Raw genomic sequence first — 14611 nt, forward strand, 5'->3', positions numbered from 1 at the left:
TCTGCAACTGTGAATTTAATGTCTGTAATTTTTTAGAAGCCTATCTGCTCATCAGTCTTACCATATTTCCACCTGTTTTGCAGTGACAACAAACAGACAAACTGTGTCAGAAAATTTCAGTAACCCTGTTCCTGAAAATTGCCAAGTGTCAAGGCTGATCCTTGAGAAAATCCACAAATTACCTTCTTCATGACCAACACCTTCTCTTTCCAAATAAACACATTTTTGCCTCTGGTTTAACAAGTCTTTTGCTCATTTTACAATTGTGGCATCAAAGTCCATTCTGTTAGAGTCAAACATTCATTTTCCATAGTTCTCTGTATCAAACATGTCATGGAATACCAAGTAGACAAGACCTACTGCTTGAAGCTCAAGCATATTTTCGAAAGATAGAAACCAGATGAGTTGGGAACTGCTTGCTTGTCCTTGACTCCCACACATGTTACATATAGATTCATACAATATTCAAGCACAACTTCTGAATTAAAGTAGTAGTAGTAAAATCATTGCTTCTAACTATGCTTAATGTTGCTGAATTTTCATTCTATAAAATAGCAAATTCTGGAATTAAACAGCTAACATTTCTGTGTTTTCCATGGAGAGGCAGTAAAAGTCAAAATTAAATCCATGCCCTCCCTGAAAGTATCCGAATTAAGATTTCTTTTCTAGATGGGAGACCCAGTGTCATAGTTGTTGCATTTATTCACAGCTTAGATTTTTAATTCATTTTTAAAAACCTGAATTGGTAATTAAATTCTGTAATTTCTTATGAGCAAAGCAGCATTCTAACAATGCTAGGACAAATTCATCTTTTACACAAGCCTACATTAGTGGATCTTACAAGGTGTCAGAGACAAAATACAGATGAAGTTGCAGAATGCCTTTATTGTCTAAGGATCCTACTCAATGCAAATGTAGATCCACTTGTAAAACACTGGACAACTTTTTACATTAATCTGCAAGCATAGAATAATTGAATTATGGAATGGCTTGGCTTGGAAGGGACCTTATAGATCATCTAGTTCCAGCCCCTCTGCCATGGGCAAAGCCACCTTTCACTAGACCATGGTTCTCAAAGCCCCATCTAGTCCAGTCTTGAACACTTCCAGGGAGGGGTCATCCACAGCTTATCTGGGCAACTTGTTTAATTGCCTGATCCCCCTCAGAGGAAAGAATATTTAATATCTAAACTAAATTTAGATTAATTTAGTTTAATTTTATGGCCATTACCCTTTGTCCTGTTACTCCATGCCCTTGTAAACAGCTATCCAACTATTTTTATAGGCCTCCTTCTGGTACTGAAAAACCACAGTAAGGTCACCCCAGAGCCTTCTTAATTAATTTCTCTCAGCCTGCCATCATAGGAGAGGCCCTCCATCCCTCTAATCACCCTTGCGTCTCTCCTCTGAGATCACTCCCACAGTCCATATCCTTCCTGTGCTGGGACCCCAGAGCTAGATGCAGGGTTCCAGGTGGGCTCTGACCAGAGCAGAGCAGAGGAGCAGAATCCCCTCCCTGGCCCTGCTGCCCATGCTGCTCTGGATGCAGCCCAGGACACGTTTGGCTTTCTGGGCTGGGAGTGCCCATGGCTGGGTCATGTCCAGCCTCTCACCCACCAAGGCCTGCTGGGCTGGACTGCTCTCCATCTGTTCATCCCCCAGTGCATGCTGAGACCAGAGTGTGCCTCAACCCAAGCACAGCATCTGGTACTTGGTGGTGTTAAGCCTCATAAAATTCACATGATTCCTTTCTACTTTCTCCTAAAATCTTTCCCATCTTTCAGTCACCTGGGACTTTACCTGACTGCCATGACTTTTCCAGTGACACAGAGTAGCTTAGTGGCTACATCAGGCAGTTCCCTCAAGCTTCTGGGATGCATCTCATCAGTTCTCATAGACATGTCTGTATTCAGGCTCCTCAGGTGGTCACGAACCTGATCTTTGCTTACACTGCAAAGTGACTTAACTCCTCCAGCCCCTGCCCTCAGTGCTATCCACTCAAGAAGTGTGAGAAGAGAGACTGCCATTGAAAACTGAGTCCAAAATGTCCAACAGTCAACTTGTGACACCAGTGTTTAATACAGCCTCTCCAAACGGAGAATATAAGGAAAATTTTCCTCTGTTTCATACAAGACTGAGTTGTTGGAAAAATAACACTGAATACTGAATAAATGACAAAGGTAACAGATGAATTTGCAGTTCCTCAGAATAAGCATGTAAAATGAGAATATGTATTTTCTTCTTAGAAACTCACAAAACACATTGGGAATCTTATTAATAGAAAAAGCTATTTTAGGTATCAAGAAGTCACTTAAAATTCTGTTACTAACAGTTTTCCCTTCTGAGTTCTAGAAAATTGGATTAATGACATGAAAAAAGGAAATTTTATACTGTGCATAGAGAAGAGACAAAAAATTGTTGTGATTTCTTAATGAAGTATGCCTCAAAAGCTGTTATTTTTAATCCTAAATATATGGAAAATCAAAAATGGGAGAGGACACAAAAATATTTTATTAACAGCTCTTTGAGAAGTATAATTTGTGGGACAAAAAAAAACCCAGTATAACCTTACAGTTCCATGCCAGCACCAAGGCTTTGGAAACACATGAAACTTTCATTCACTTCTTCTTATGTAAATATAATATATTGTTAGATAGTTTCAGTTATAGCAAATTCTTATGAACTAACACTTTTCATGCAATTGCACTGCAGCCACAGAGTCAAAGCCAAAGCTGTAATCTCACTCAGAAGAAAAAGAAAATCCCCTGGCTACACCCCATTCATGATTTTTTCTCTGTTATTCTTAGGCAAACCATTTTAAGACAGACAACTCCACTCTGCAATTTCTTTTTTCTTTCTTTTCTTTTCTTTTCTTTTCTTTTCTTTTCTTTTCTTTTCTTTTCTTTTCTTTTCTTTTCTTTTCTTTTCTTTTCTTTTCTTTCTTTCTTTTCTTTCTTTTCTTTCTTTTCTTTTCTTTTCTTTTTTTCTTTTCCTAATTCTGATTAAAATATTTACTGTTACACAAAACAATAAAATCAAACGTATTCTCAGCTGTCTTCTGTTACAAATATGTTCTTGCTCATGTACATATAAAAATGTGATATGAAATATCTGATAATGGATTCAACACTTTCTTCTCTCTGATTCAGAGTTTAGCATTACCTTCTAAATCTAGTAAAACAGGAATATGAACATCAATATTCCAGAAGTCCAGAAATTTCTACTGAAGCAACAACTCTTTTCATTGAAAATATTCTTATCACCTGATGTTCTCTCATACCTTTACCTCTTGTGAGAATCAAAAGTTGCCATAATATGCCTCACAGGTTATCCTCTTCTGGATGATTTGTTGATCTAAAGTTGACTTCAATTCTCTCTGAAGATTAAAGACTCAACAAGATGTATGTCACTGCCAACATCAGCTATCTGTCATTGCTCTCAAGTACATTTGAGCTGTAATATTAACCTAGTTATTGCTATTTTGTAAGCAGAAGACAAAATGATGAATACCTTAGCACTTAACCTTTTCAGACACCTTACCTTCTGATTTAACACTCACTCCTCACTCTTTGCTTAGAGCTCCCAAATCAAATCTGCATCGATAATTGTCCTTGTGAAAATTTAGTAGATAAATTGACTTACATAAAAGTATACTTAAAATACTAAAGATTTCATTTAGAAGCAGTATTCAAAAACTTCAAAATATCCAAGACCTTCTATAATATTGTCTTATGAAAATAATTAACATTTCCAATCCACATTAATATGTGTCTCTGCATGTATATATAGTACATTAAATAAAAGCACAGCTATTTGCAATTTGCAAGCATATCCCCTTACACATGAATGAAGAGAGTGTTACAAAAATTAAGACAAAACTCCTATGTAATTTATGCCATAACAAAAAGAGCAGTTCCAGTGCCTTACTAACAGGTGTCCTATCAACACACAACATTGAGTAAGACTGAAAAGCATCAGGAAGTTTTGGCAAAAAAAGTGCTGAATAGTTCAGGTACAGAGTCTTGGGATGGATTTTTCTATTATTTCATTTTAGACTACATGAATGATTATGTATTATTTTCTGAATAGGCTATAATTACTACTGAAATTTAGAATTATATATAAGTTACATATATAGATATATATATAGAGAGACATATATATGTATGTATAAGTAGTATCAAAAGCTTAGCAAACTTGTTAATTTGGTTATGCAATGTCTAATGTTCAAATCTATGTTTCCACTGAGGAGTTATTAGATTTAATGAATCTTGAAAAATAAAATTTCTGAACAAAAGTTCTGGGTGAGAGGAGGATGGTGAGTGCTTTAATACCATGTCTGAGGGAAGCCCTACAACAAAGCATTTTCTAACATTCTCTGGCCCTTCCAGACAAATATTTGCATAAATAAACAGCAACAAAAACTTCAAAATAAATAAATCATGGGAAAGTGAATAAATGAGAATTACATAAAAGATATTGAGGAGCAGAAATACCATCATTTTATGCAGTTGAAAGAACAGTGATTGGTACTAGAAACAATGAGACCTTTCTCCTTGTTTCCCAAAAAAGGTCTGATAAAAGCTCTACATACCTTCTACTAGAACAATCTACTTGTTCCCCGGTCATCAGCGGCATTCCCCAGGGCTCATTGCTGGGGCCAGGCCTCTTTAGAGTCTTTGTTACAGAATCACAGAATCACTGGGTTGGAAGAGACCCTTCAAGGCCATTAAGTCCAATCCAGATCATCAAGTCCAAACCAAAGATCATTGAGTCCAACCCAAAATCACAATTTTTGATCTGGATGTGGAGATGAAGTGTCCCCGAAGTCACTTTGCACTAAGTTGGGTGGGAAGATTGATCGACTAGAGGGTAGGAAAGATATTCAGAGTCATCTGGACCAGCTGGACAATGGACCAAGGGCAATCATATGAGCCAGGTCCTGTCTTTGGTTCACAATAGCCCCAGACAGCACCACAGGCTTGGGGAAAAGGAGCAGGAAAGCTGCCTGGCAGGAAAGGTTTTGAAACCCAGTCCAACATGGTCTAGCAGTATGCCCAGGTGGCCAAGAAGGCCAGAGACATCCTGGCCTGTATCAAAAATAGTGTGACCAGCAGGACCAAGGAAGTTATAATCCTATTGTACTCAACCTTGGTGAGATCACACCTCAAATCCTTTGCTCAGTTCTGGGCTCCTGTCCTGGTTTTGACCAGGACAGGGCTAAATTTTGCAGCAGACAGGAGGGGGCATTCCTAATACCCAGAGGTTATTCTATACCACCTCACAGAGTTTTTCAGGAGTAGGAGAAGGTGTTCCTTCTGGTCAAGTAAGTGTGGTTGGGTATCACTGCTTTGCTCTGTAACTGACATTCTAGCTGTTTCTAGTAAATCGTTCTTATCTCAACCCATGATCTTTACATTTTGTACCTCAAATTTTCCTCTCCACACAGCTGAAAGAGGAGGGGAGAGGGAGACAGGAATGAGTGAGTGCCACATGGTTTGGAGTGCTTCAGTGGGAACATTAAATTGGGATTTCTAAACCACAACAGCCCCGGACACTGAGGTGATGCAGAGTGTCCAGAAAATGGCAACAGAGCAGGGGAGAACAAATTTTATGAGGAGTAGCTGAGGGAGCTGGTATTATTGATCCTGGAGAAAAAAGCAGGGTGTAGCAAGGTGAGGGTCAGTCTCTTCTCCCGTGTGAAAAGCGGGAGAAGCAAAAGGATGAGAGGAAATTACACAAGGATGAGAGGAAGTTGCACAAGGGGAGGTCTAGATTGGATACTAGAGAAAAAAATTCTTCACTGAAAGGTTGGCCAGGCATTGGAACAGGCTACCCAAATAACAGGTAAAATTACCATCCTCAAAAATGCTAAAAGAAATGTGTGCACGTATCACTTAGGGACATGGTTTAGAGATGAACACATTGGAGATAGGTTTATGGTTGACCTCAATGATCTTAGAGGCCATTTTCAATCCTAACAATTCTGTGATTCTGAGATCTGTGTTCATGCCTTTATTGTGGAAACAGATTTTAATAGCATTGGTGGTGGTTTTATTCTTAGGGATCATTTTCATTAACAGTGCATAACAAGATAAGAATAAAGAAAAATTTTCCTGTTCTACCTGCTTCAATTGTTTAGCAACAACCCCTTAAAACCCTTTGTTTAATGGTTTAGCGTAGTGTCTGGCAGGAAACTAGCAGCCTTTTCCCTTTCTTCCATGCTATTTCCACTTTCTTCCAAACTATGTCTTATAAGGTGTTTGTCCATTAAACTCACTGACCTATCTGAGTTCTGCAGTCGAAGTGCTGATAAAACAGCAAGTATTCATTTTATGTCCATTATCTCCTGCTTGCGTCTTGTTTATGATCTGTTAGTGTGTTTAGATGCCAGGCTGAAACTATAAAATAGATCTCGATGTCTAGGTAAAATTTTCTTTCTAAAATATACTGCTAGTCAATAAATCAAAAGGATGAGTGTTACTTGACTAATAGAATACTAAAAGAGTAGAAAGTTCTTGGTCAGATTTCTGTGCTTCAGGATGCTCCTCCTCTTCCTGTGTTTCTTAGTTAAACTTTTGGTATCAAGGGAGGTGAAGGCTTTAGTCTTAAAGCTGTTATCTCAGTACACATAAGGAACGGCACTCATGGCAAAAGCTTAGGACTACTGTATTTAAAATCAAAGGCTGAGATATTAGTACACCTGATGCATGAGCTTGATGCTGGTGAGACCACCATGGGCCCAGTTTCTTCTGCTCTCAAACATGCCACCTGTTTCGGCTATATTTTTCCTTGTAAGAGCAGTAAATCCCTCTCAATACCAAAACAATGTGTCAAACAAGCTTTTCTATTCTAAGACCCAAAACCATAGGCAAGGCAAGAATTAAAATTGTTATGTAGCTTAAAATGGGAAGGGCCAAAGTATGTCAGCTTTGAGAATTTGTTTCTCTAAAACTTAATAACACCCAGCTGAGTAGATTTAGTTTTGCTATCACAAAGAAATTCTTCACTGTCAAGGTGTTGAGGCACTGGCACAGGTTGCCCAGAAAAGTGGTGGAAGCAACATCCCTGGAAAAATTCAAAGCCAGGTTGGAAGGGACTCTGACCAACCTGGTCTAATGAAAGGTGTCCCTAACCACAGCAGTGAGGTTGAAACTAGAAGACCTTTAAGGCCCCCTCCATTTCAATTTTTTCTATGAATCAATTACTCTATGATATATCTCTTTAATAAATAAAGATCATTACTGAACTCTTAAAAAAATTAAATTTTTTTTTTTGCAGGATTCTATTTTTTGCTCCTTTTCCCCACAATCTTATGTTTCAATTAATCTTGTTTGAAGCTTAAAGTTCTGTAATATTTCTACGTTTCTTGATCTGTAAGAAATATAAAATACCACCTGTTCCTAGAAACAACTCTCCATCTACATGAATACAAGCAATAACTGTGTTAAAATGAGATAACAAAAATGTCCTAACTTTTTCCCATACCATATTCATAGTTCTCAATACAATTTTGCGAGTATAATTAAAGCCAGAGAGATATAAAAATGTAGTGGGGACTGTTCAGTGTAAACGAGGAAGACAATTATGAGTAAATTAACAAGAATATTCATGGATACTCATTTCCCCACAATAGAGTTAAATGGTATAAATCTCTGAATATCTTGGACCAACTCACCAATCTCTGCTGGAAGATGGTTGATTTGATTTTTTGACAATTCCAGCACTCTCAGATCTTGAAATAGTGCAAGGTAGGCTGGAATGGTTTGTATCAATGTATTGTACACATGCCATTCTTTCAGATAGGTCTGCTCTTTCAGAGAATCTGGGAGTTCCTGTAAGTGAAATAAGAACAGGTAAATAGAAAGCATGAACTTGGAATTTTGTTACCCTGTTTCCAAATAGGGAGAAAAATGCACTTTGCCTCAATTATCTTGATGTAGAATAATAGTTTGCCAAAGCCTTACAGAAGCTGTCTGCTTTGGAGGAGCATTGGGGCTGTCTTCATCACGTATTCATTTTTTTAACTCCTAATGCAATTATTTGCCCTAAAACAGAAACCTATCTGAAGAACTCAATCTGTTTGGTGTCTCACACATTATTTCCTTATTCCAGATGGAAGATTTCTTTAAAACACATTTCAGTGCTTTAATTCACACATCAAGATGTAGTAAAATGCAGCACAGAACAGAAGAGTGCATAGAGAATATCTAAATAGGGTTTGCCAAAAAAAAAAAAAAAAGTGTGATTTTGCTCTGAATGCCTGCCAATGTTTCAAAACTTGTTTTCCAGGAGGGAACAGAAACCATTTCAGATACTATACACAAATATCACCTGGCTTAACTTCCTAAGATGTTGTAGCAATGTTAAAAAAATTTAGAGGATTTCCTTAGAAACAATGAAATTGATTTTAAAATTTAAAAACAAAATTGAATTTTAAATCAGTCGACATTTGCAAGTAATTTTTAGTTAGTCATGCAAAATCCTTTGCTTTCAAAATTCAAAATAATTTTGAAATTTCCTGTAATTTCTGAGTGCTTTTCAGATTATTCTATTTAACAAAAGTTTTCAATATATGGATGAAACCTAAATTTGTAAAGCTTTACATTCTTACAAAATTGCTTTAATTAATTGGTAGTCACTTCAGATGTACACGTCTTTGTGTGAATTGTCACCAAATTCTTTGAACTTGAAAGAGATAAAAATTGATTCCAAAAGTTGAAGGTCAGATCATTTAACCCCCACTTTCTTAAGCGTTGCATAATTTACCAGTCTGTCCTAGGTTTTATAAGACTGTGCACTGGTAACATGTGGAATAAATAATCTGGAAAAGGTTCTGCAACTAACTTTGCCCTGTATGAAGACATGTGAGAGTTTCAGCCTTTGATTCTTTTATAAGCTTCAGATTTGTTTCCTGTGTGTGAAGAATATGGCACAGTAGGAATTACTGGTTTTTATAGAAAGGATATTGCCCCCTTCTTTTTTTCTTCTAGATTTCATAGCTCTCCCTAGACATTTGTAAGAATGATGCATTTGAATTTTTTTTATTAATGCTGATCTTCTGGATTAGCAATAGTGCTAATTAACTCTTCGTTAAATTAAAATATCTAACTGTAATTATTGATATTCTGGACTGCTGATCAGAACCCATTTTTTGGTTATTATTGCCTCTTATTTCAGTAATTTTCAAATTTACACATGAAGACATAAAACCTATGTTTTGTTATTTTGACTTGCTACCTTCCCTTCCAAATTTCATACAGATAATTTCATTTCTTACTTCACTTTCCTAATAGGTGTATGTGTGTATTCCATTGTGATCCATCTTCTCTATTTGTCAGTTTATGACAATTAAAAAATGAAATGCCTCAAATGCCTCAGGGCTGGTAGTGAGAAATCTCTCCAACTTTGTGGAATTAGTTACTATTTCTCTTCAGTGCCGCATATTTTTCTGCAGAAAAATAAAATAACAGAGGACAACAGCAAATGCAATTAGTATTCTCTTTCCTATCTTTAAAGAATGGAAAATTCAGCACAGAGGAGGTAGTATTAGCTGGAGTGTTATAGATATCTCTGTAGGGAAGGACAGTGATTCTGAGAGAGATGAATAACCATAGTGGAGATGAATAACCATATTGGAGGGGGAAATGTCTATATTAACTGACACTATTTTCCACTCTATTTCTCCACACTGCAGGCCAGTCTCTGCCTTTTTATTGACCTAACTAGTTTTTTCACTTTATTGTCACAACACCCCATCTCCAGCTCTTTGGTGGCAAATACAGCCCTTTGTCCTCTGAAGCCAGCAGCCATGTTCTTCTCCCACACTGAAGAGAGAAGAAAAAAATTCTCCTTGATACATTGAAAACAGTGCAGCACACAAGGCTCTCTACCAGATCAAGATCAAACTCGTTCACCCTCTTATAAAAATTAAGACAAAATGCAAAAAATATTTATTATTAATGCATAAAGATTTTATAAAAATCTTTATGTCTGTGTTAAGACTTGTTTAGAGCACCAAGATATTCCTGTGCAGCAACAGAAATACATTTAGGCACTACTTCAAAAGAATGAAAGTAGATTCCATTCTTCTACCAACTGTCAACTTGCTTTCCTTTCTTGTGAATATTTCTTTATATCATACGATCATATTTACAATTTCCAAATGCAAGAATGCAAATACTTTGTTGCTGTGTAATTTTTCAATATTTTCCATTTTAAAATGCATTTATGTTTGTGTTGCTGAAACATAAATTAATGTGATATTTTGCTTCATTACAAACTAGATAGGAATGGGAACTGAAACTTCCACAAGCTTTATGTTTGCTTTACTCTCTGATTCTCTTGTGTTCTTTTGTAATCTGCTGCTGCCATGCTAAAGCTGGCAGCCTGCTGATAAATTGCTGCATGAAGACTGACACTTGGAGGATAGCCAGTCTTTTGCCTTTAACAGCAAAACAATACCTCAAACTTGTTTGATTTTTGGAAGAGAAAAAAAGTTTTAAAAGGAAATAAATAACAAGCATATGACCATTGCTGATTATAATATCTCTAATTAGAAGATAATTCACCCGCTAGACCTGAGCCTGAACTAAAACTGTGATCAAAGCTCTACGTTTAAATTTGCACAGAAAGGGTTGCTGGGTGGCAAGCCCTATACCTTAACGGGGCAATTCTATCAACAAGTAGTTTATCCTTCTGACATCTGGACATCATTCCCAGCCACGAGGTGCCCAGGGTGGTGGCATCCCAAGTGGCTGAAGGCAGACAGGGCTGAGCTCAGCAGGGCCACAAGCACTGGGGCTGTGTGGGAGGGGGTGGTTCAGGTCAGCTGGAGCCTCTGTGTGGAGAAAGCAGGGTCTGCCAGACATTGCTGCTTCCAGCTGGGTCCTCCCAGTCCCAGACAGCTCTGCACATCCCAGCCTGCTCTTATAAGTGTGCTGGGGTGTGGCCCATTACATTCCAGGCCCTTTGTGAGGCAGGCATCCCTCCCTAGAGACCACTGTTACACAGGGCCACATCCTGACCCTGATGTTACCTAAAGAGCACTAAGATCTGGAGTGCCCAGTCCCAGGAGAACACTTTCCTCAGGAGGTAACATCTCCCCTGGATGCCTCAGTGGCAGAGGTTGCCAAAGAGGCACAGGGTCAAAGACTGGGGGGATGGGACCACCAACTCCTCTCCCTCCTCCTCCTCCTCCTCCTCCTTTTCTTACTCTTCATCTTTCTCCCCTTGCCCACAGGTGGGCCACATGCAACCATAGGCAGCATTGCAGGCAGAGGAGCACTGTGTGCCTCCCACCACTGAAGCTGAAGAGATGCCCAAGGCAGCAGCTCCTGACTTCCTCAAGCAGGAGACAGCAGAAGAGGCAGAGAGCCAGAGAGCTGCGGCACACAGCTCCTGCTGCCCACCCCCCAGCTCCTCGCCAAGCCCTCTGGAAGCGCCCACCCTCAGTGGGCAGCGGGCAGGGGCAGCAGCAGGGGCAGTCCTGGAAGTACCAGAGACCAAGAAGGTCTCGGCAGAGGAGAGGGAATGCTTGAAACTCTATGACCTCCAACACCTGTTTCAAGTGGAACGCAATAAAAACCGAAGTTGGAGTGCTGGAAAAGACAAACCTGCCCCACCGTTCACACGTCAGGCATGGTCAGAGTACTGGGGTTTTAACAAACCCCACCTCAGCAGCCCACCTCTAAGAAGTAGAGAAAAGGGCCCAATTCAGGCCCTGTTTTCTGAGTCCCCCTGGATGCCTGAAATGATGGGTATGAGGATGGCAGCACCAACCAGAGCAGCAGACAGAGAGAGCCAGGAATCTGCAATTCACAGGCCCGGCTGGTCACACCCCAGCTCCTCCATATCAAGGCAGAGGGAAACCCGTGTCCTCAGCAGGCAGCAAGGAGAACCAGAAGCAGGGGCACTCCTGTCAGCAGCAGCGGCCAAGGCAGAGGTCTTGGCTCGGAGGGGGAAACACTGGGAAGATAACAGAGACGACAAGCTGTCCAAAGAAGATGACAGCACAGATAAAAATTGGAGTACCGAGGAAGACAGCCTTTCCATGCGCCTTCCACATGAGGTAAAGGAAGAGCACTGGGACAGTCAGCTACACACACCCACAAGCACCGAATTGGATCTGCCATGGTGGGTCTATATCAGGCCTACTTATGACCTGGATCTGCTGTCTGGCTTGGACAAAGACATGGACTGGGAGGAAGAATGTTTTTTCAACCTTGAAGGCGACAACATGGGGGATATGAGGGAAAAAATCCCTTCCAAAGAAATCCCTTTCTGGCAGGAGGAGTTGGTGGCACGCCAGTCATTTGAGCATACCCTACGCACGTCTGCACCTACAGCTGTCCTCACACAAAAGGCCTCCCTCTTCAGAAGGGCACTTGGTGCTCTCTGCAAGTTGTTCCGGTGCCCTTGCATGAAACACCCAGAAATATAGCATCCCACTGCCAGTGTCAGGTGGACCTCTGGAAATGGCAGCGGGCCCTAAACCTGTAAAATCCCAGAAGATAAGGGGCTAATGTGTATGTCTCAAGTAGCAATATGCAGATGGATAGCTGTGGATCCAGCCAAGTGTTTTGGTAATAAAAGTCAAGAATTGTTGATAATAAGCAAGGATTTTTGGTAATTACATGCCGCGGGAAAGAACAGGATGTGGCTGGAGAAAACAGCTACGCAGTAGGCTGTGTTGGCCCAGGTAGAACAGCACTTTTCCAGGACAAACATGCTTGTTGTGCTTATCCAGAGATATGCACAATGCAGTAGCACCTAAGTACACGAACAAGGCCAACATGCAGTATTTGACTGTAGGGGGATGTTAAGGCCACCCAAAACCCTCAAAGGCTTCTGAGAAATGCATTCCCAGAAATGTCTGAAAGAATGTTCAGGATGACAAATTTGCATGGGAAGTGAGATACCTGCCTTCAGGGCAGGAAATCCTCTCTGTAAATACCTCCAGGGGGAATTTCTCATGTGATATTAGACTTGTGGAAAAAAGGGGATAATTGTTTCCACTCACTCTCCTTGTAACTATTCTGTTTGGCAGATAAAAAAGCCAAACAGAAAATAGGGATTGACTATGAATTATGGAAAATTAAATGCTAATATTGCACTTTAACAGTAGCAGCGCCTAACATTGCTGAGTTAATTGCCATAGTACGGGAAGGCCATAATACACTTTCAGCAAATACCACAGGGTGAAAAGGACTCCTCCATGCTAGCATATTTTACCCTAACCCAAAAAATATCTACAATTCCAGTAGATGAGGGGATAATAATATATTGATGATGTATTGATTAGGGGTCCAGACACAGATAAAGTAGGAAATATTCAAAACTATATCATTGAGAACCTTGAAGATGTAGGCTTAAAAGATCCCAGAGGATAAAATTCAGTGCCTTGCTTCAGAGAAAAAAATCTTGGGAAGGAAGGTGCTCTTTGTGTCCCTGCTGAGAATTAACCTCAGTGTAGCAAGTAACTATGACACAAATAAAAAAGGAGCAAGGCCACCTAAAAAGCTCTGCCCATAGCCTGTCATCCTTGCACTTCTCTCCCAATATGGTTCCCTTTGACAAAGCACTGAGGGATGTTACCCCTCCCAAACAGATAACCCACAGGCCTAATTTAGGACTTTTTCACCCTGTGGCTTGACTTTGGTCCCAGTTCCTGGAAATCAAAATGCACTGGACCCATATCCCACAGGCAGTATTTGTGCAATCCCTCACACCTACTGCCTGTTAAAGACTATTTTGCTCCCATAGTGTCCCTATATATATATTTGATAGACTATAATGACACCTGGATTTGCAAGATGAGGAACTGTCATGTGCCATTTGGATTAGATTTGAGATTTTGACCCTTTGTAGGAAATAAATACATCAACGTGAGAAACAGTTGTGAATAACAAATGGAAATTTTCAGTTCCACCTAGTGAAAATACATATTTTGCTAGAGAATAAAATTGTGAGAATAAATAAAAATATCGTAATTTGCTGCCTTGTTTTGTGAAGAAATTAAACACAAGAAAATCATGATTTATGTGTAAAGAATTTTACCACCACTCGCTTACTTGCACATCTGACAGTAAAGTTTTTTAAAGTAGGTATGCATCCAAATCCTCTACTTAGGAAAAACAGCATAGCCAAGAGCAGTCCTACTCTGTATATGAGGAGCATCGTCAGCTTTCCTCTGCCAATATTGATATCGCAGCATTTAAAAATTTGTTTAACCTGAATGTTTTGTGAAAAATATTTTAAATTCACTGATTCGCTAGAGAATAAACATTCATTAATTAACAACAGAAAGTAAATACTCAGAGGGGAAAAACAGAGTGAAAGTGATTTAATTTAAAAATTCATATGAATATTCATGACATTATTTTGCCTCAGTTTCTAGTTCTAATGGTGCTGTTTCTCTGAAGAACTAATTTAATTGAGTAGATACATGTTTATGTGTACAGAGGTTCTCAAGTGTTGCATCAATTGTGGTTTTGTTCCTAGGCATCCAATTCAAACACAAAATTCAAAGGTCCATAATCCATATATCCACACACACACACACATATATATATATATTATATATATATATATATATATATATATATGTATGT

The 14611-nt window shown here is 39.2% G+C and overlaps 1 protein-coding gene across 1 annotated transcript in view; it reads right to left on the reverse strand.

Annotated features, from left to right (window-relative positions):
* LRRC2 (leucine rich repeat containing 2) overlaps positions 1–14611 on the reverse strand; it is a 73766-nt gene that overhangs the window by 30971 nt on the left and 28184 nt on the right. The window contains exon 4 of the mRNA XM_009098300.4: positions 7678–7834. Coding sequence (XP_009096548.1) covers positions 7678–7834 — 157 coding nt within the window. The remainder of the gene's footprint in view (positions 1–7677; positions 7835–14611) is intronic.

The sequence above is a fragment of the Serinus canaria genome, chromosome Z (genome assembly GCF_022539315.1).
Source record: "Serinus canaria isolate serCan28SL12 chromosome Z, serCan2020, whole genome shotgun sequence".
In the NCBI taxonomy this organism is placed as follows: domain Eukaryota; kingdom Metazoa; phylum Chordata; class Aves; order Passeriformes; family Fringillidae; genus Serinus; species Serinus canaria.